The 22,585-nt window shown below is 40.7% G+C and overlaps 1 protein-coding gene across 2 annotated transcripts in view; it reads left to right on the top strand.

Annotated features, from left to right (window-relative positions):
• SEC24D (SEC24 homolog D, COPII coat complex component) overlaps window positions 1-22,585 on the top strand; it is a 112,446-nt gene that overhangs the window by 19,419 nt on the left and 70,442 nt on the right. The window contains exons 5-7 of one of the 2 annotated variants that reach the window (XM_059066742.2): window positions 55-336; window positions 619-746; window positions 15,269-15,380. In XM_059066742.2, the coding sequence (XP_058922725.1) occupies window positions 55-336; window positions 619-746; window positions 15,269-15,380 (522 nt within the window). Of the gene's footprint in view, window positions 1-54; window positions 337-615; window positions 747-15,268; window positions 15,381-22,585 lie in introns of both variants that reach the window. The other variant, XM_059066741.2, reaches the window with a different exon arrangement.

Here is a 22,585-nt window from a genome sequence, read left to right as displayed (position 1 = left end):
GTCAGAGTGTTGAGAAGTGTGGCATTTAGGTGGGCTGGTCTTTTTCTGGCCTAGGTTCGGGCATGGCTCCCCCCAACCAGGGGCCCCCTGGCCCTCCATCAGCAGCAGCAGCAGCATTCCAGGGTCCTCCACGGTCTTCGCAGCCATCCATCTTGCAGCCTGGATCTCAGATTCTCCCACCACCACCCACTGCACTGAACGGCCCCGGTGCCTCACCCTTGCCTCCATCAACGCACAGACAAGACGGGCTCCCCGGTCCTGCTCCTTCGAACGCCCAGTACCAGCCCCCGCCTCTTCCAGGACAGGCCCCGGGCCCTGGATATCCTCTGCAGCAGGGTAAGGTGGGCAGGGCTCAGAGGAAGGCCTTGGGTCCCCTGGGGGTACCCTTAATTGGGAATCAGATTTGTTCCTATGTTACTAGGCATCTATCACTTACTGTTTTGGAATAGTGTGGCAAGTGCAAAGTAAAGGGGAACTGTAAATATTCACGTTTAACTCCCTGCCTTATTTAATATGAGAAATGCAAGGTGCTTGACTGAACAGTATAATATTGTCAGTGAGCCCTACATCTGGGTTTGGGGATTATAATCATTTCTTTTTAAAATTTTTTCCAAGCAGCCAACTATGGCCCCCAGATGGCAGGTGCACAGCTCTCCTACCCAGGAGGCTTCCCCGGAGGTCCTGCACAGATGGCTGGCCCACCGCAGCCCCAGAAGAAGCTGGATCCTGACTCTATCCCCAGCCCAGTAAGTGCTCTTCTCACTCTCACAGTCTACCTAACAAAAAAACCATTCTTCATTCATTGTTCTCAGAAACTCTTCAGTTTGTTAGCATTTATCCTGTCCTTTATTGTCAAAGCACAATACCCATCACATGGATAAGGCTTGCTTCCTTCTGTGTATGTATGGGGGTGGTGAGGGTGGGTTATGGCATACCAGAGGTCTCCATGAGAGAAACAGCCTGTGCAGATTTTTTTTTGGTATCACGTAACCTTGACAGTATCTATTGATGTTTATATTCACATATATTGGCAGTATGTATTGATATTTAGTGAGTAATTAGTAGTAAGCGTATATTCTATATAAAAATGCTATTTTAAGAAACTAAAGGACCCTTTTCAGGATACTCATAGGAGTACAACATGTTTGGCATATTTTTAAAAACTGTTTTAAATAAAATTAGAGCTGTAACTTAATTCTCTGCCACCCAGGTGATTTTCTTTGGAAATTACTTTTTAGTAACTGTATCAGTCGGCTTTTATTAGGTTAATCTGCATAACAAACAGTCCCCGACTTGGCTTACATCCACAAAGATTTATTTATCACTTAGGTTACATGTACGCTGCAGTAGCTGCAGTTTGGTTTTAGGTTCTGCTCCATATGCCCGTATCACTCCAGAATCTAAGGTGAAAGGGCACCCCTTATCGGGGACATGTATTCTCATGGCAAAGAGAGAAAAGGAGGAAAACTGATCAATAGCTGTAAAAGCTTTCAGTCAGATGTGGTACATGTCCCAACCACACACATGCCCTTGGCTAAAACAAGTTATATAACAAAGTCTGATGTCAATGGGGGAGGGACGTAACACTTCCCTCAGAAGAAACTGCAAGTCTTATGGCTTTGAGCAGGGATATAAAGTCCTTTGGAATAAGAATGAAATTGCCTGCAGTTAACTTGCATCTTTGAAGTGGTTCTATAAACATGAGTAGAAAAAGTTAGAAAGAGACTAAGGAACACTAAGAGGTATTATATTTCATACACACACACACACACACACACACACACACACACACACACACGTGGCCTAACTTTTGCATGTAACAAACCACCAGCAAACTTAGTAGCTTGCAACCACTATTTATTAATGCTCGTGAGTCAGTAGGTCCTCTGGGCTGGACTTGACTGATTTTGGCTGGACTTGCTTTGTGCATCTGGGGTCAGCTAGAGGCTTGGCTGGAGTCCAAATGGTCTAGGATGGTCTATGAGTTTTCTGCAGTTGCTGTAATCAAGTACCATAACCTGTGTGGCTTAAAGCAACAGAAATTTATTCTCTTACAGTTCTGGAGGTCGTAAGTCTGAAATCAATGTGTTGGTATGGCTGTCTTCCCTCCAAAGGCTCTGTGTGAGAATCCATTCCTTGTTTTTTCCAGCGTCTGGTGGCTCCAGGCATTCCTTGGCTTGTGGCCACATCATTCCAATCTTTGCCTCTGTTGTCATATCACCTCCCCCTCTTCTCTGTGTCTTTTCTTCCGGGTGTTGATCTCAGAACTCCCTGTACCCCTCTCATAAGTTTCATGTGATTCCAGTTGGGGCCCACCCAGATAATCTAGGATAAGCACTATCTCTCAAGATCCTTAATTTAATCAATTCTTTTGCTATATGCAGGGTTAGTCACAGGTTTCAGGGATTAGGACATGGATGTGTCTTTTTGGGGGCTATATATTCAGCCCACTATAAATGGTATCATTCATGCATTTGGTATTTGTTACCCATCTGTTAGCTGGGGATGATTGAGTCCTGTCACCAAGGAGGGTAGCCTAGGTTTGGCGGTGCCAGAGATCCAAGAGGGAAAGTAGGAATATGCAAGGCCTCCTGAGGATGGTCTGCAGTGTTCTCTCATCCAAATCAAGTCCCAAGACCACCCCAGAGTCAAGGGGCAGAAAAATACACCCTGCCTCTGCATGGGAGGAGCAGCAAAGTCCTTAAATCCACAAACCTAACCTAACCCTAACCCTAACCCTAACAACGGCATAGGTGGAGGATTTTGGCTATTTTTGTACTCTACCACTTATTCTATATTTTTTAAAATATAAACTTGAAGATTTGTGATAAAGTACCTGATGCTATGTTAGAAATTAAATTTTAATAACTCTTAGTGCCCTTATTGATGATCATGTTACCAGCCATTACTTTTCTAGTTTAATATTATTTGATTATTCCAGTTGAAGGAGTATCATGTATTTACATGATTTACATTTTGACTTCCTGTTTCTCTGCTTGTATATAACATCTAAAGACCCTTTGGGTCGTTCCGCTTCATTCTCTGATGTTTCTAGCTCCTGGTTCATTGTTAGGTAATCTCTCCTGTACTCTTTCTGTTACAGTTATTGACAATTTTACTATCCATCTGTAGAAACTTCCATTTCTCTGGCCTCTCAATTCTTGATCTTATTTTCTTCCAATGTTCTTTGTATCTACCCCACTTACTCCTATCGTTACCAGTGACTGTACACCTTCAAAGTCTCAGTTGAAAGCATCCCATCCTCCAACTACTGCCTTCTATCTTTTCAGCTCATTCCCTTGAGGACTCAAACTTCAATAATAATTCATCCACCAGGATTTACAACCTACCACTTTTTCTTGACTCACACCACCTTCATCTTCTCACTTCTCCTCTGCAGCCTATATTATGTGATCCATGATTATAAATCTGTCCCTTGCATCTTCTGCCCTGAACTCCTTTGCCCCCTCCCTCCACTGCATTCACCTAGAAAATTCCCATTTGTTGATAAACCAACTCTCCACCTACTCCGTTGCCTGCACCCCAGATGCTGAAGGCAACTTGAGAAAGATGCACACCACACTTACTGGTCTCACTTGGAATTCATAACCACTAAACTAAAGTGAAGCTTTAGTTGTGTGTTTCTAAAACCTGTCTGCACAGAATAATAACTGGTAGAGCATTTAAAATTATTGATGCCTTGCTCCCAGCCCCCCAGACTATGGTTTAATTGTATTGGGCATTGGAATTTTTCAAAGTTCCTCTGTTAATTCTAACGTGTAGCAAGTTTGGAGACCATCACCCAACTCAGCTGACCCTCCCATTTTTCTGGGTGACTATCATTTCTTCTCTCTTGAAACTCCTAACACTACCTTTTCCTTTTCTGACTCTTTAACGTTAACCTGCTCCTTATTACACTGAGAAAATAGAAGAAATCTAAAGAGAACCTCTGCGTGTTTCATTTCCACATCTCGCTGCATCTGTGCTCATTTATCCCTCTTCCTCCTGCTAGTGTGGATAAGCTTGTCCATACTCCTGACCAAGACCATCACCTCCACTTGTGCCCTAGAATCCATCTCTACGGCCTTTCAAGAACAGCCCTCCAGAAAATGTCCCCTGTATTAGAGTTCTCCAAGAAACAGAACCAATAGGCTATATGTCTATATATGGAAGTAACTTTATTTTAAAGAATTGGTTTACTCAGTTGTTGGAGACTGGCAAGGCCAAAATCTGCTGGACTGGCCAGTGCACTGGAGACACAGGAAGAGCTGATGTTGCAGCTTGACTCTGAAGGCGTCTGAAGCAGAATTCCCTCTTCCTCAAGGAGACCTCAGTATTTTTCTCTTAATCCTTCAACAGGTCTGAAGATGCCTACCCACACTGTGGAGGGTACTCTGCTTCACTCAAGGTCTACTGATTAAATGTTAATCGCATTTTAAAAAATACCTTCACAGCAAGATCTAGACTGGTATTTGAAACTGGGTACCATGGCCTAGCCAAGTTGACACATAAAATTAACCATCACATCCCCTCTCTGCTGCATTATCTTTACTTATTTGAAGATACACTTCAGTTTTTCTCTGTCTAGATCATTCTCATCAGTATATAAACCTCCCGAAGTACCTCTTGTTGTTAATGAAAGAAGCCTCCTTTGTCCCTTCCCCATATCTGTCCAGTTTCCTCCCCATTTTGTGGCTCTCTTTGACAGCAAGAAATCTCTAGAAGGTTTGCCTTTACCCACTGTCTTGGTTCATCTCCTCCTATTCCCTCCTGAACCTGTTCCAGTTTAGATCTTATCACTACAACCCCACTGATCCTGTGCCTGTTCAGGTCTCCAGTGACCTCCCATTTCCAAATCTTGTGGCCAGTTCTCAGATCTCCTCTGTCTTGACCTGTCAGCAACAGATTTGACACATCTGTTCATTCCATCCTCCTTGAAACACCTTTTCAGTGGGGTTACCGTGTCCCCAGCACATAGAACAGTGCCCAGGACATAGTATGCACTCATATTGGTTGAACAAATGAATGTTAACAACAAAAGCAATGAGCAGTATATTGTATCATTCATCCAAGACCCTTAAAATACACACATACAAATCAGTCCAATATTCTTTTATCTTAAGAGTAATGGCAACACCACCCACTCCTTTACATCTCTGCTTGTTTCACTGGTGGCTCTTCCCTGTCTCCTTAGTTGGTTTCACCTCGTCTTTGCAACCTCCTCGTGTTAAAAGTGTCCCAGAGTCTTTGGACCCGTCCCCTTCTCCATCGCCATTTACTCTCTAGTCAGCTCTACTCGAAGTGTGCTCCTAGGACGGCACATGAATATTGGCTGGAGCAACGAAAATGTCCATCAGCAGATGACTAGATAAGGAAGATGTGGTACATATATACAGTGGAATACGATTCAGCCATAGAAAGCATAAAATAATGCCATTTGCAGCAATATGGATGGACCTAGAGATTATCACACTAAGTGAAATAAGTCAGACAGACAAATATCATATGATGTTACTTATATGTGGAATCTAAAATATGATACAAATGAACTTATTTTTGAAACAGAAATAGACTCGTGGACATAGAAAACAAGTTTATGGTTACCAAAGGGGAAAGGGGATGGGGGAGATAAATTAGGAGTTTGGGATTAGCAGATACAAACTAATATATATAAAATAGGTAAACAACAAGGTCCTACTGTATAGCACAGGGAACTATATTCAATATCCTGTAATAAACCATAATGGAAAAGAATATAAAAAAGAATATATATATATATATATGTATAACTGAATCACTTTACTGTACACCAGAAACTAATACAACATTGTAAATCTACTTTACTTCAATAAAAAATTAAAAACAAAGCAAAACAAAAAAAACATTGGCTTGGAGCTTAATAGAAATGCATGTTCTCAGGCTCCACCCCAGACCTGAATCAGAATCTCTAGGAATGGGGCCCTGGAATCTGTTTTAACAAGCTCTTCAGTTGATTCTTAGGCACACTAAGGTTTGGGAAGTACCACTTCAGGGAGTTCCCTGATGGTCCAGTAGTTAGGACTCCACACTGTCACTGCTGAGGGCCTGGGTTCAGTCCCTGGTCAGGGAACTATCATCCCACAAGCCACACAGCACGGCCAAAAAATAAATTAAAAAAAACCAAAAAACAATAACAAAAAAACCCCAAAACGTGGCCCGAGAAGTACCACTTTCGTTGACTCATTCTCATGGCTTTAAATGAGAACGTAGATACTCCTAGTCAAGACCTTTTCCTTGAAATCCAGGTTGCAACCCCGTTCTTCCAGGTCCTCTGGCCAAAAAACTTGGGAGTCATCCTTGATTCTCTCTTTCTCACATATCTCACATTTAGTCCTTTAGCTAATTCTGTTGCTTCTGCCTTTTGTGCTCATCCTGGTCCAAGCCTCTACCATCTATACCCACCTGGATTATCATAAGAGCATCCTAACTGGTCTCTCTGCTATTCTAGTCTGCACAGCAGCCAGGGTGATCCTTTCACATTCTAAGTCAGATGATGTCACGGCTCATAACAAACCCTCCAAGACTCCTCTAGCTAGAAACCGAAGTTCCTACAAAGGCCTGCAAGACCCTACCGTATTTGCCACCCCTGACACCGCCCACCCCCTGCCACACACGCACGCACGCACGCACGCACGCCACTCTTACCTAGTCTCCTATCACTCTTCTCCATCACTTTGCTTTGCGTCACACCAGCCTCCTTGTTATGCCTCAGCCACGCCAAGCGTACTCCCGCCTCAAGGCCTTTGCACTTGCAGTTTCCTCTGCCTAGATTCTCCTCCCCTACATACATACAGAGCATGGCTCAACCCTGCATTTCCTTCACGTCCTCATTGCGCATCCCCCATCTCACTGGCACCCCATCCATATCACTTCATATCCACAGCACTTATTACCTGACATAGGATGTATCTTATTTATGCATTTCTATATCGCCTGTCTTCCATACTAGAATGTCAGCTCCAAGAGGTCAAGGGTTTGGTTTTGTTCACTACTGTGCCCCTAACATATAGCACAGGGCCTGGTACAGAGTATGCGCTCACATATTTGTTCAATGAATGAATGTTAACAACAAAAGCAATAAGCAGTATGTGATGTGATTTATTCAAGACCCTTAAAATATGCACATCTAAGTCAGTCCAATATTATTTTTATCTTAAAAGTAATAAAATAGCAATACCAGATGGAGCCTGTTTTCATATTCTTATTACCAGAGTAGGATGCTTTTGCTAACTAAATTAACTCTTCCTTCTGGAAAGAAAGATGTGAAATCATGTTTACCGAACTGCTGTTGCATTCCGGTCCCGAGCTAAGTGCTCACTACGACTCTCTTGAATGGTGGTCTTAGCCGTATTTTGGAAGTGAGGACACTGGTATCACCATCAAACTCTTCCTCACTCTTTGTATCAGCAGGAGGATTATTCAGCAGTGGAGATCTTCCTATTCTCCTCTTTCTCTCACCATGCCCAAGTGCAAATAATTCTGCTTTAAGCAGCCTGCCTTAGATGTGCACGTGCATCGTATTATCTTGTCTCTCCCTTATCCTTTTTGTTCGTTTATCTCAAGAGAATCACTTTCTTTTTTTCTCTTTCCTGATTCTGTTTTGTGAAACTAGAATACTCTGTTCATAGCAGATACGTGTGAAAGTAATTCTCGTGGCAGAAAAAGAAATCTATACATTTTTAAGTAGCATTGGCATTATCAGGAGTCACTGTCACCAAATTTGAAACCCTTTAAGAACTGAGACACAGTCACAATCTCTCTTGAAATTTCTGTGTTTTGTTTTATCTTTAAGCTGTTTTCCGAGAATATGGATTTGAGGTAAAAAAACAACAACAACCAAAAAAACCCCTGTATTTTTAGAAATTACTAGAACTGTTTGTTATATTTCTCACTCCCTTTGTAGTATTCTAGCCAAGATGTGAATTAATTTAGAAATGTAATTACCACCATTGACATTGTTTCTTTGGAGGCAGTGCTTTGTGAGTTGCAAATGGCTAATTTAAAATAAACTTTTTGGAAGTAGAGTCTATCTGAAGACTGAGAGCTATCTGTGTTCAATATATAGATTATTATGACTTTTACCTCGCCTTTCATATTTGACACTTCATTGGTTGAAATGATGACAGTAAATGTAAACTACTCCAGTTTTGAGTGAATCAGATGAACCTGGTGGTTGAAATGTAGAGTATAATTACAGTGTTTTGATTTTTCTGTTTGCTTTTTGTCTCTGCCCATGGTAGCTTTTAGTCTCGTTTGTATCTTACAGTAGTTGTGTTTGGAGCATATTCTATATCCTTAATTTAATAAGAATTCAAATCCTATGAAATTAGAAAGACAGAAATGCATGGATTTAAAAGCAGGCTAAATCTGTCTCTGATATGCTGTAAAAACCAATGATATCAATGCCAGGTGGGGCTTGGATTGGATGAGATGGGAAGGGAAAATGGAGCAGGTAATGTTTTAGAGCTTGGGGGAAGATAGTTTTCATATTAGTAGTAGTTTCTTTTTTTAAATTGAAATACAGTTGATTTACAATATTGTGTTAGTTTTAGATGTACAGTAAAGTGATTCAGTTATACATATATATATATTTTTCAGATTCCTTCCCATTATAGGTTACTATAAGATATTGAATATAGTTCCCTGTGCTATAAACACAACAGTAAATCCTTGTTGTTTATCAATTTTATATATAGTGGTGTGTATATGTTAACCCCAAACTCCTAGTTTATCTCCTGCCCCTTCCCCTTTGGTAACCATAAATTTGTTTTCTATGTCCGTGAGTCCGTTTCTGTTTTGTAAATAAATTCATTTGTATTATTTTTTAGATTCCACATATAAGTGATATCATGTATTTGTCTTTCTCTGTCTGACTTCACTTAGTATGATAATCTCTAAGTCCATCCACATTGCTGCAAATGGCAATATTTCATTCTTTTTTATGGTTGAGTAATTTTCCATTGTGTATATACGTGTGTGTGTGTGTGTGTGTGTGTGTATACACACGCACCACATCTTCTTTATCCTCTCATCTGTTGATAGACACTTAGATTGCTTCCAAGTCTTAGCTATTGTAAATAGTGCTGCTATGAACGTTGGGGTGCATGTATCTTTTTGAATTAGTTTTCATCTTTTCCAGGTATATACTCAGGAGTGGCATCACTGGATCATGTGATAGCTCTATTTTTGTTTTTTTGAGGAAACTCCATACTGTTTTCCATAGTGGCTGCACCAATTATATTCCCATCAACAGTGTGGGAGAGTTCCTTTTTCTCCACACCCTCTCCAGCATTTATTATTTGTAGACTTTTTGATGATAGTAAGTCTGACCAGTGATACCTCACTGTAGTTTTGATTTGCATTTCTCTAATAATTAATGATGTGGAGCATCTTTTCGTGTGCCTTTTGGCCATCTGTATGTCTTCTTTGGAGAAATATCGATTTAGGTCTTCTGCCCATTTTTTGATTGGGTTGTTTTTTTCTTTGATATTGAGCTGAACGAGCTGTTTGTATATTTTGGAAATTAATCCCTTGTCAGTCACATCGTTGGCAAATATTTTCTCCCAGTCCGTGGGTTGTCTTTTTGTTTTGTTTATGGTTTCCTTTGTTGTGCAAAACCTTTTAAGTTTGATTAGGCCCCATTTGTTTATTTTTTATTTTATTTCTTTTGCCTAGGGAGACTGATCTAAGAAAATATTGCTGTGATTTATGTCAGAGAATGTTTTGCCTGTGTTCTCTTCTAGGAGTTTTATGGTGTCATGTCTTATATTTAAGTCTTTAAACCATTTTGAGTTTATTTTTGTATATGGTGTGAGGGAGTGTTCTAACTTCACTGATTTACATGAGGCTATCCACCTTTCTCAGCACCACTTTCTGAAGAGACTGACTGTTCTCCATTGTATATTATTGCCTGCTTTGTTGAGGATTAATTGACCATGGGTGTGTGGGTTTATGTCTCCCTCTCTACTCTGTTCCATTGAGCCGTGTTTGGTTTTGTGCTAGTACCATACTGTTTTGATTACAGAAGCTTTGTAGTGTTGGCCGAAGTCTGGGAGGGTTATGCCTCCAGCTTTGTTCTTTTTCCTCAGGCTTGCTTTGGTAATTCTGGGTTGTTTGTGCTTCCATCTAAATTTTAGGATTATTTGTTCTAGTTCTGTGAAAAACGTCATAGGTAATTTGATAGGATCACATTATATCTGTAGATTGCTTTGGGTAGTATGGCCCTTTTAACAATATTAATTCTTCCAATCCAAGAGATGGGATATCCTTCCATTTTACTTTCTCTTTCTGATATTTCATTATTAGTGTAAAGAAATGCAACAGATTTCTATATATTAATTTTGTATCCTGCTACCTTCCTGAATTCATTTATTAGTTCTCATAGTGTTGGTGTGGAGTGTTTAGGGTTTTTTGTATAGAGTATCATGTCATCTGCATATAATGACAATTTTACCTCGTCCTTCTAATTTGGATACCTTTTATTTCTTTTTCCTGTCTGATCACTGTGGCTAGAGCTTCCAGTACTATTTGAATAGAAGTGATGAGAGAGGGCATCCATGTCTTGTTTCAGAATTTAGCAGGAAGGCTTTCACCTTTTCACTGTTGAGTATTATAACGGCTATGGGTTTGTCGTAAATGTCGTAAACTCTCAACCACTGCGCCATCAGGGAAGCCCTATAGTGTCCTCCTTTATCTTTCTTTATGGCCTTTGTTTTAAAGTCTATTTTGTCTGATATGAGTATTGCTACCCTTGCTTTCTTGTCATTTCCATTTGCGTGAAATATCTTTTTCTATCTCCTCACTTTCTTTTTTAAAAAAATTTATTTATTTATTCATTTATTTAATTTTTGGCTGCATTGGGTCTTCGCTGCTGCACGCAGGCTTTCTCTAGTTGCAGTGAGTGGGGGCTACTCTTTGTTGTGGGGCACAGGCTTCTCATTGTGGTGGCTTCTCTTGTTGCGGAGCACAGGCTCTAGGCACGCGGGCTTCAGTAGTTGTGGCACACAGGCTTCAGTAGTCGTGGCTCGCGGCCTCTAGAGCGCAGGCTCAGTAGTTGTGGCGCACAGGCTTAGTTGCTCCGCGGCATGTGGGATCTTCCCAGACCAGGGCTCGAACCCATGACCCCTGCATTGCCACCAGGGAAGCCCTCCTCACTTTCAATCTATGTATGTCTTTCACCCTAAATTGGGTCTCTTGTAGGCAGGATATTATAGGTTCTTGGTTTTTTTTAAATCCGATCTTCCACTCTATGTCTTTTGATCAGAACATTTAGTCCATTGACATTTAAAGTAATTATTGAGGGCTTCCCTGGTGGCGCAGTGGTTGAGAATCCGCCTGCCGATGCAGGGGACACGGGTTCGTGCCCCGGTCCGGGAAGATCCCACATGCCGCGGAGCAGCTGGGCCCACTAGCCATGGCTGCTGAGCCTGCACATCTGGAGCCTGTGCTCCACAACGGGAGAGGCCACAACAGTGAGAGGCCCGCATACTGCAAAAATAAATAAATAAAAATAAATAAAATAAAGTAATTATTGATAAGCATGTATTTATTGCCATTTTAAACCTTGTTTTGCAGTTTATTGTGTAGTTCTTCTTTGTTCCTTTCTTCTTTTTGTTTTTCTTTTGTGATTTGATGGTTTTCTTTTGTATTATGTTTAAGTTCCTTTCTTTTTGTTTTTTGTGAATGTGTTGTATGGTTTTGATTTGTGTTTACCCTGGTTTTCAAGTATGTTAACCCATAACTATTTCTTCCTTCTTTAGACTCATAGTCATATAAGTTCAAATACATTCTAAAATATCTACATTTTTAATGCCCCTCCCCCACATTTTATGATTTTGATGTCCTATTTTACATCTTCATGTTTATTTATTTTTTGCTGTTCATTATAGTTATAACTGCTTTTATAAAAATTTTCTTACTGGCTTATTTAAGTGATCTTCAGTCTTTTTATATATTTGCCTCTCCTATTGTGTTTTTCCCTTTCCTATAGATTCTTGCTTCTTTTCTGCTTAGAGAAGACCCTTCAATATTTCTTTTAGGTTAGGTTTAGTATTGCTATCTTCTTTTAGTTTTTGCTTGTCTGAGTAATTCTTAGTTTCTCCTTCTATTCTAAAGGTTAATCTTCCTGTGTAGAGCATCCTAGGTTGCAGGTTTTTCCCTTTCAGGACTTTGAATGTATAATGCCACTCCCTTCTGGCCTGCAACATTTCTGCAGAGAAATCAGCTGATAACCTTATGGGGGTTCCCTTGTACTGACTCTTTGTTTTTCTCTTGCTACCTTTAGAATCCTCTCTTTATCTTTAACTTTTGCCATTTTAATTATGTTATGTCTCATTGTGTGTCCGTTTAAGTTCATCTTGTTTGGGACCCTCTGTACTTCCTGTACCTGGATATCTGTTTCCTTCTTAGGTTTGGGAAGTTTTCAGCCATAAGTTCTTCAAATACATTTTTGATCCTCTTTTCTCTCTCTTCTCCTTCTGGAACCCCTATTGTATGTATGTTGGCATGCTTTGTATTATCCTGTAGATCTTGTATGTTCCTTTAATTTTTTTTTTTTTAACATTTGTCTTCCTGTCTGCTGTTCTGATTGGGTGATTTCTATTATTTATCTTCCAGATCACTTGTTTGTTCTTCTGCATTATTTGGTCTGCTATTCATTGCCTTTAGCTTGGTGTTTATCTTGGCAATTGAGTTGTCTAATTTTGATTGGTTCCTCTTTATAGTTTCTAGTTCCTTGTTACAGTGACCTGCATTTCTATAGATAAATTTTCTTAATTCCTTCAGCATTTTTATTGCCTCATTTTTGAACTTGGGACCTGGTAGACCAGAGTTGTCTTTTTCATTGTTTATTCTTTCAGGGGGTTTCTCCAGTTCTTTTAATTGGGAGTAGTTCCTCTGCCTTTTCATTTTACTTAAATTTCTCTGACTATGAATTTAGGAGAAACAGTTATCTACTGTGGTCTTGAAGGGCTTTTTTTATGTGCGAGTGTCCTTGTGTAGACCGTGTGAGTCCAGTATTTTTGATATAAGGGCTGTTTTTAGTATGGATGTCTGCCACATCTTTCCTCAGAGCGTGCTGGCTGTTGTCCCCTTGATATGGGGTGTGTTTGGTGTTGTGGTGACCAGAGCCTGCACTGGGTGTTGGGTGGGGCCTCCTCTTTGTTATGTGGTTGTCACAGCCCTGTCATGGGCAGGGTCAGCTCCCCAGTTGTTGTAGTAGAAGCCCCTAGATCTGGTTCTAAGCTGTGGTGTGAGATAGTTGGGACTGGAGGGCTCCCGCTGGGAAAGGAGGCTCTGTATTTTCCTCCTCAGGGGCTTTCCGCTGCAGACATGCAATTCTGTGAGGGTTCTGTGACACCACCCACCACCTGGTGTGCTTGCCCACAAAGTCCCCCACTGCTGGTGTGCCCGCTGGACCTTCCCCCACTGTGGGAGCACCGATAGTTGACTGGGATGTCAGCCCCCACCTCTGGTGTGTGCCTGCTGCCAAAGCCCACTGCCACCAGAGGCATGACCTGCCATGAGCATGCTGATAATGGGGCCTGTGTCGCGGACCTGTGCTCCATCTTGCGCACACCAACAGCGGCGTCCCCGACCACACTCCAGGCCCCTCGGGCTGCCTCTGTGCAGCCGAACTGAGCCCCCTCCCTGGGTCTGTCCACTGAAGCTTATGGTTCAAGACCCAGCCACTGTGCACACCAGGAGGCACATGTCTCGGGCTAGGAAGTGGGACAGCATGGCAGCGCTCAGAGCTGGTCCCCCTCTATGCTGCCTACCAGCAAGCCAGAACCTACACACTCCTCCTGAGCAAAGTCCAGGCCTCTCCAGCTCCCTCTCTGTCCCGGCAGACCTCCCAGCAGGGGAAGGAGGTTCCCAGGGTGAGAGGACCTTTCCTCCTTCACAGCTCCCTCCCAGGGGCACAGGTCTCATCCCGATTCCTCCTTCCTTTTTGTTTTTTGTTTTTTTCCCTTTTGTACTACCTGGTTACATGGGGATCCTTCTTGCAGCTTTGATCTTCTGCCAGCTTTCAGTTGGTATTCTCCGAGAATTCTTCCACATGTAGATGTATTTTTGATGTGTTTGTGGGAGGAGGTGAGCTCCACATCCTTCTACTCTGCCATCTTGATCTTCCCTCACATTAATAGTTTCTTTAGGACCACAAAAACTTCGTATCCTCCAAGGCTACATGTTGCAGTCTGGGCACTCATCTCATTTCTCCCCGTTTTTCCCTCTTTTTACTGCCTCCTTTTTTTTTTTTTTTTACCCCCTTATCTCTTGTCCCTTTTATCCTATAAAGAAAAAGTGAGGACAGGGAGAAGACAAAGAGGAAGAGAAAGATCCTTTTATTATTAGAATTCCTTCTTAACTCCATGCAACGAGATTTTGCTCATTATTTTAACCCCTAGACAGTTACAACAGAAAGACAATGTTTTGTATCTATAGTCTTCATCAATAAATGTTTCAGTAGAGAAATATAAGATGTTTCCAAATTAAAGAGCAAAATTTAAGGGGACTTCCCTCAAGGTCCAGTGGTTAAGACTCCAAGCTTCCAGTGCAGGGGGCGTGGGTTCAATCCCTGGTTGGGGAACTAAGATCCCATGTGCTGTGTGGCACAGCCAAAAAAAAAAAAAAAAAAAAAATTAGGGACTTTTGTTTCTTCTCATTTCTATATGATAGGCAAAAATCATATGGGAACACGATATTGTTTGTTTCTTATGTCTCAAGGAGCAGGGGTGTGGTGGAGGAAACTTGAAAGGCAAATTGAAGATCAAGAGGGATTTGAGGAGAAAAGTTAAGGCTTCTTCAACTTATATATTTTAAATCATTTCTTCTGAATTTATTTTTAGCCTTTTAGAGTTTCCTTTAACTTCAAAAAGTATTTTCTTTAAAAAAAAAGGTATTTTCAATTTCTTATCCTATGAGAATATTTTCCCAAAAAACTCTTATCTATGGGCCCAAGAAACAAATTGAATAAAAATAGAGTTCTCCAAAAGATCAGGTCAGAGCTCAAGATCATTACAGAATAGAATTTGGAAGCTACTGGTATAAAGTTGTGAAAGTAAACAAAAGTGGGGCTGAAGACGTGGTGGGTTCTCAATGAGAGTTTGATCTGAAATGAGCTCAAAGGATTTAGAAAATGCCTTTGTGTGTGTGTGTGTGTGAATAGTGTGAGGGGAAGGTTGGGAAGTCTTAACTTACTTTAACTTGCTCTTGATCTCTTATTTATCAGATCCAGGTGATCGAGAATGACAGAGCCACCAGAGGGGGACAGGTTTATACCACCAACACCAGAGGCCAGATCCCTCCCCTGGTCACTACAGATTGTACGATACAAGACCAAGGTATTTATTTCTTTTCAGTTACGGTTTTGACTGAGGTCTTAGTATTTCTCACATTTTTTAAGCAAATACATTGATACCCTTCAATAATGCTGTCACTGATGGGCAACCCCTTTATAGCTAGTTAACAGGAACTAATTTGCCATTAATCAAGTAAAGAGAAGGTACTGTCATCTGAGTTCTACTGTATTCTCTGCTTGTAAAAATCTAGAGAGTTTCTGGTGAGGTACAGTGCAATGTATCAATTGAAGAAAATTTTAAATTTTAATTTATGTGTTTAAAATTGTTCATGCCCTACTTTGGTTTGGTTTATTTACTACAGTAGAAACCTGGCAGGGTGACATGAGCAGAGCAGCAGGGGATTGAATACTTGAGTCAGCAGACCTGGTTCTAGTCCCAATGACATTTTTTTCAGCCGGTCCTTTAACATTTGGGGTTCTGGTTTCCTACTTTTCAACTGGGATGAGGAGAGGCTGAGCTCTGTCTCTACTGACTCTGTCCCCTGTCTGCTATCATTTTCATATATCTGTCAAGGCTCGTGCAGGTTTGGTCTTTCCGGGAATATATTATTGTGTTATTTATGGCAAGTTAAAATATAGCCTGATGAGACGTGGCATCTCAGATTCCGAATAAACCCTTTCAATGGGTCATTTACTCGATCCTGGAAATATAACATTGGCAATACAGGCACTCGTGTTGTCTCACCTCAAAGTTGTCAAGCCACCAGTTTCCAGATGGGGCTCCCCTCTCTTCAGTCCATCCTCCGTGCTGCCTTTGGCACTGTCCTTATAGGGCAGGCAGCACAGTGAGGCAGAAAGAGCTCTGATTGGGAGCCTCACACGCCTGCACCCAAATCCAGGGTCTCTTCCTTAGTGTCCTGAGCTCTGCTTATCCCAGCCCTCTGGACCTCAGTGTCGCCCTCTGTAAGATGTTGGGACTAAGACCTGCCCTGCAGGGGCAGTGTGCGGGTTAGAGATGACTCGTGTGTGCGTGTGTGCACACGTATGTATGCTTATATGTATATGGGGGCTTGACGTGTAGAAGGGGTTGGTGTAAATCACAGATGATGTTACTGTTATAGGTATTAATATTAAAACACACTTCAGATTACTTCATTTCCAATTCTAAAAATAATTTGTTCCTGACTACTTACAGAATCCATCCAAACGTGTCCAATGAATTCACACTTGTTAAGCCCTTAGGACCTGGTATATAATAGGTTGAGCTATATGAAATGACTGTTTTTTTTTTTTCTATTATTGTTGACCTACAAAAATGGCAATTTCATTTCAACCTAATAGTTAAGTGATACGTTCATGTTTTTAATATTTATTTATTTATTTAGTACTTTAGTTTGAGGCACTTGACAGACCTAAAGAATATTCCTTACCAGCCTCACCTCTCATCTGTTTCTTCCTCTGCATCTGCCTCAGCGGTACCAAACTCATCTCCTTCCCCTCCCGTCTCTGATTCTCACTTTGTACTATTTTCTCTGCGACAACTGGGGACTGTTTTTTGTTCACTGTTGTACCCCTAGAAATTCACCTGGTATCTAGAATATAATGGTTGCCCAACAAATATCTATTGAATAAAAGTGTTTGGTATATGTAACTCTCACCTTTCTAGTTGGGAAATTCTTAGTTCTTCTAAACTCCATTTAATTTTTTCTTCGAAATCTCCTACAGTTTCTTCCCCCACAGTGCTTTGTATTCACTTCCTTCATAGCTCTTGTTCCATTAAATTTTACTGTGCTTTGGGTCTGTCTTTCCCACGAGACTATGAGCTACTTAGGAGCAGGATCGTACTTGTTCATTCATTCATTCACCTGTTCAGCAAATATTTATTCAGTACCTATTACCAATGTGGTTAATATTTATTAAGTGCTTGCTATGCATTAGGATGGTCTTCTAAACACTTTATGTGGGTTAATTCACTTAATCCCCCCTGTAACTTAATGAGATAAGCATTAATATCATTCTCATTTTACAGAATGTGAAACGGAGGCACAGCACGCTTAGGTAACTTACGCAAGATACGCGCAGCTAATGGGAAGCAAAGCTAGAGTTTGAACCCCAGCATTCTGATGCTAGAGCCCATGCCCTTAACCACTCACCTGCTGCCTCTATTCAGAAATAAAAGCCACATTTCTATCCTTAAATGGGTGTACAATCTGGCAGGGAGAAAGAGATAACTTAGTATTAATTAAGCTGCTATAACAGCAGGATAAAAGGAATATTGCTGTGGGAACTTAAATGTCAGGTAACTAACCCAGCCTGTCCTGCTAGAGTGGGGAGAACTAAGCTGAGTGTCAAGTGAGCAGGGTAAAACCAGAACAAAAGTGGAGACGTTGGGAGAGGAAAAGGCTGCCAGGCAGTGGAGTGGATACGCTAAGGTTTGGCAGTTGGGGAGAGTGTACGTGTTAAGGAGCACCATGTGCAGAGTTTTGTGGGGTTTTTTGTGATACGCGGGCCTCTCACTGCTGTGGCCTCTCCCGTTGCGGAGCACAGGCTCCGGACGCGCAGGCTCAGTGGCCATGGCTCACGGGCCCAGCCGCTCCGCGGCACGTGGGATCCTCCCGGACCGGGGCACGAACCCGCGTCCCCTGCATCGGCAGGCGGACTCTCAACCACTGAGCCACCAGGGAAGCCCTTTTTGTTTTATTTTTTAATGTAGAGGTGATTTTATTATTGTAGTTAAATACACATAAAATAAAATTTGCTGTGTTACTAATTTTTAAGTGTACAATTCAGTGACATTAATTACATTCACAGTGTTGTGCACCATCGTGATTATCCATTTCCAGAACGCTTTCATCATCCTGCACTGAAACTCAGTACCCAGTAAACAATCACTCCCCACCCCTCCACTCCGCCAGCCCCTGGTATCTCGTATTCTACTTTCTGTCGCTGTGAATTTGCCTGGTCTAGGTGCCTCACATAAGTGGATTCACACAATATTTGTCCTTCTGTGTCTGGCTTATTTCACTTAGCATAATATTTTCGAAGTTCGTCCACGTTGTAGCATGTATCAGAATTTCATTCCTTTTTAGGGCTGAATGATATTCACTTTTATGTATATGCTGCATTTTGTTTGTCCATTTATCTTTTGAAGGACATTTGGGTTGTTTCCATCTTTTGACTACAGTGCATAGCCATAGCTATGAACATTGGTGTACAGGTATCTCTTTGAGTTCCTGCTTTCAGTTCTCTTGGGTGTATACCTGGGAGGGGAACTGCTGGGTCATATGGTACATGTAGGGAAAGAGTATGAGGCAGAAGCAGAAAGAGAAGGAAAGACTAGGATGGCAGGGTCCAGATCGTTATCGTCTCTCCATAGCCTGCAGCCCAGCCCTTGGCAAAAAGAAAGAGCTGCCTAGCATGCAGGGAGCCCTGAAGTTGGCCCAGTCACATCCCATTTGCTGTAAAGCCCCTTCCTCTAGCCTGGGTTATTTGCTAATACTTATTATTAGGCTTTTTTTTAAATTTATTTTTTTAAATTGCAGTATAGTTGATTTACAATATCATGTTAGTTTCAAGTGTACAGCAGAATGATTCAGTTTTATATAGATTCTTTTTCAGATTCTTTTCCTTTATAGGTTATTACAAAATATTGAGTGGAGTTCCCTGTGTTATGCAGTAGGTCCTTGCTGATTATCTATTTTATACATAGTAGTGTGTATATGTTAATCCCAACCTCCTAATTTATCCCTCCCCCACCCTCCTTTCCCCTTTAGTAACCATAACTTTCTTTTCTATGTCTGTGTGAGTCTCTTTCTGTTTTGGAAATAAGTTCATTCCTGTCTCTTGTTTTTTTAGATTCCACATGTAAGCGATATCATATATCACATGATATTTGTCTTTGTCTGGCTTACTTCACTTAGTATGATAATCTCTAGGTCCATCCATGTTGCTGCAAATGGCATTATTTCATTCTTTTTTATGGCTGAGTAATATTCCATTGTATAAATATACCACATCTTTACCCATTCATCTGTCGATGGACATTTAGATGGCTTCCACGTCTTGGCTATTGCAAATAGTGCTGCAGTGAACACTGGGGTGCACGTATCTTTTCAAATTATGGTTTTCTCTGGATATATCCCCAGGAGTGGAATTGCAGGATCATATGGTAGCTCTATTTTTAGTTTTTTGAGAAACCTCCATACTGTTCTCCATAGTGGCTGCACCAATTTACATTCCCACCAACAGTGTAGGAGGGTTTCCTTCTCTCCACACCCTCTCCAGCATTTATTCTTTGTAGACTTTTTGATGATGGCCATTCTGACTGGTGTGAGATGATACCTCATTGTAGTTTTGATTTTCATTTCTCTAATAACTAGGGATGTTAAGCATCTTTTCATGTACCTTTTGGCTATCTGTATGTCTTTGGAGAAATCTCCATTGAGATCTTCTGCCCATTTTTTTGATTGGGTTGTTTGTTTTTGATATTGAACTGCATGAGCTGTTTGTATATTTTGGAGATGAATCCCTTGTTGGTCACATCATTTGCAAATATATTTTCTCCCATTCTGTGGGTTGTCTTTTCATCGTTGATGGTTTCCTTTGCTGTGTAAAAGCTTTTAAGTTTAATTAGCTCCCATTTGTTTATTTTTGTTTTTATTTCCATTATTCTAGGAGACGGGTTGAAAAAGATATTGCTGCAATTTATGTCAAAGAGTGTTCTTCCTATGTTTTCCTCTAGGAGATTTATAGTACTCGGTCTTACATTTAGGTCTTTAACCCAGTTTGAGTTTATTTTTGTGTATGGTGTTAGAGAATGTTCTAATTTCCCAGCACCACTTATTGAAGAGACTGTCTTTTCTCCATTGTATATTCTTGCCTCTTTTGTCGTAGATTAATTGACCATAGGGATGTGGGTTTATTTCTGGGCATTAGTAGACTTTTTACGATGTAGCCCAAGGATCTCAGACACACACACAAATTCACAGATTTAAATAAAGTATAGAAACAGAAGGAACATTGGACTTCGTTTAGTGTGCTCTCTCACTTTACAGACGTGAGGGCACTAAGGCCCAGAGAGGTTAAGTGATTCGCCCAGGGCCACACAGCTGATTAATGGCAAAGACAATGAAGAGAAACACCTACTTCAAGAATATTACTCTTTTGCGTTTGGCTGCAGGATCTAATTTAAGACTCAACTTGTCCTTTGCTTCTGTGCTTCTGCCACCCTACAAGACCCTGTTCAAGCACTGCATCCTTTGTGTGGTCACCTCTGATCCATGTGGCAGACTCATTGCCTCCCTTGGGCTACTTCATAATCAATTTGCTCTTCTGTGATACTTACCAGCCATGTTGTAATTATCTGTTTTATTATTATTCTCTTCTACCAGACCTTGAAGCCAGAAGCTTCATTTTGTCCTATCTCGAAGCTTCTAGCATGGGGATTGGCTTCATAAATATTTGTTGGATGAATAACTTATTGAATGTTTTTAGTCAGATTATCCCATAAGTTTCTTTATTAAGATATTAGGAATTTGGGCTCTTAATTACCAAGGTTGCTAAATTATCTACTATAACCTTACCTTTCATGCCCCACTTCTGTATACTGGCTTAAAAAACAAATTCTTCATTGCTTTTTAAAAATTTTATTCTTTGTGTGCATTATCTTCTTGTAACAAGTTTGTTTAGTCACCTTCAGGAGCTCATTCATATGCATATTTCACTGTAAAAGATAAGTTTTTTAAAGATAATAAATACTTAATTTCAATATATTATTGGAAATGTTGAGTAGTGAAAATTGAGTACAGTGAAAAAATACACTTTAAAATATTCAAAAATTCTTATTTCTCACTATGTATAACTTTGTGTGATGATAGTGAGGAAGATTTTATCTAAGTTATATGAAATATACAATAATAGGGGTTCAAGCATATTTACATTTACTACCTAATATTGGGTTGGCCAAAAAGTTCCTTCGGGTTTTTCTGTAGCATAGAAAAACCCGAACGAACTTTTTGGCCAACCCAATATTTCTTCTTCTATTCCGGTTGCCAAAACTCTTGTTTTACCCTGTGTTAGTATTCACCTGGATTCTTACAGCAATGGACCCATCTACCTGTCTCTGATCTTTTTTCCTGCTCCCCGAAGCTATCCAGTACATTCTGAGTAATTAATTTTCTTCAGGTATTTATTTGATCATATTGCTAAAAAATGTCCCATCATTGCCCCTGGGCAAACAAGATTGGTCTTAACTCCTCATGCAGAATTCAAGACCTGGACCCAACTTATCTGGGATGTTGTAGAGAATTGTGATAGGTTCTAGTACCACTTTTGCCATTTACTAACCCTTTGATTAAGGTAAGTCCCTTAACCTCACAGTGTCTCAGTTTTCTCCCCTGTAAAATCGGGTCATAGGGTATCAATCTCATAGGCGACTGTGAGATGAAAGTGAATTTACATATAACAGTCCTAGAATAATGCCTAACCCATTGGCAGTTATCGTTCTTATTATTATCCTTTTGTTAGTACCACGTTTCTCCCTTTTCTCAGACCCTCTGCAGCAGAGCCCCCGAACTGGATTCAGCCTACAGTCATGTTAATTAATCATACAGAATAATTTGTTTCTATTTGAATTAGTTGCCATTATATAAAAATCAGAATATTTTATGTAAAGATCCATATTTCTATCTGGTCCCCCCAAAATGTAAAATGTGGCCGTAATAGATTGAAGATGAAAAGAAACTCAGCTTTCTTAGGTCCAGCCTTCCCCTCATTCTGGACCCACCTGTGCAGTGAAACATGGCCAGAGAAAGGCTCACAGCCACACTGCAGGGTCTGTTTAAACTCAGGACCATGAACTTCCCAGCACATTGTCCTTCCCAAGTCCTTTCACTTTTCCACTCTCTTTAGTAACCGTTTCACAATCCCTTCTGAAACCCGTAACCTCCCATCCTTTCTTTCAGCTGCTCTTGCTTCCTCCTTTCTGAGAAAAGTGCACAATCAGAAGAGAATTCTCACCATCACATCAACCCCCTGTTGTAATGTGTCCTCAGGCTCTGCCTTCCTGATTTGGCCATAAATGTGCTCTAGATGTAAGCCAGCCTCTCCAGCTGTGCATTACTCAAGTGTATTGCTACCATAAGTTTCCCTTCTTTATTCTTATGCCATTGATATTTCCCCTTTTACACAAGTATTCCCATCTTTTAAAAAACCTTCTCCTGGGCTTCCCTGGTGGCGTAGTGGTTGGGA

Source organism: Kogia breviceps, chromosome 6 (assembly GCF_026419965.1).
Source record: "Kogia breviceps isolate mKogBre1 chromosome 6, mKogBre1 haplotype 1, whole genome shotgun sequence".
In the NCBI taxonomy this organism is placed as follows: Eukaryota; Metazoa; Chordata; class Mammalia; order Artiodactyla; family Physeteridae; genus Kogia; species Kogia breviceps.
Note: the sequence above shows the minus strand (reverse complement) of the source record. Positions and strands in the feature narration are given on the sequence as shown.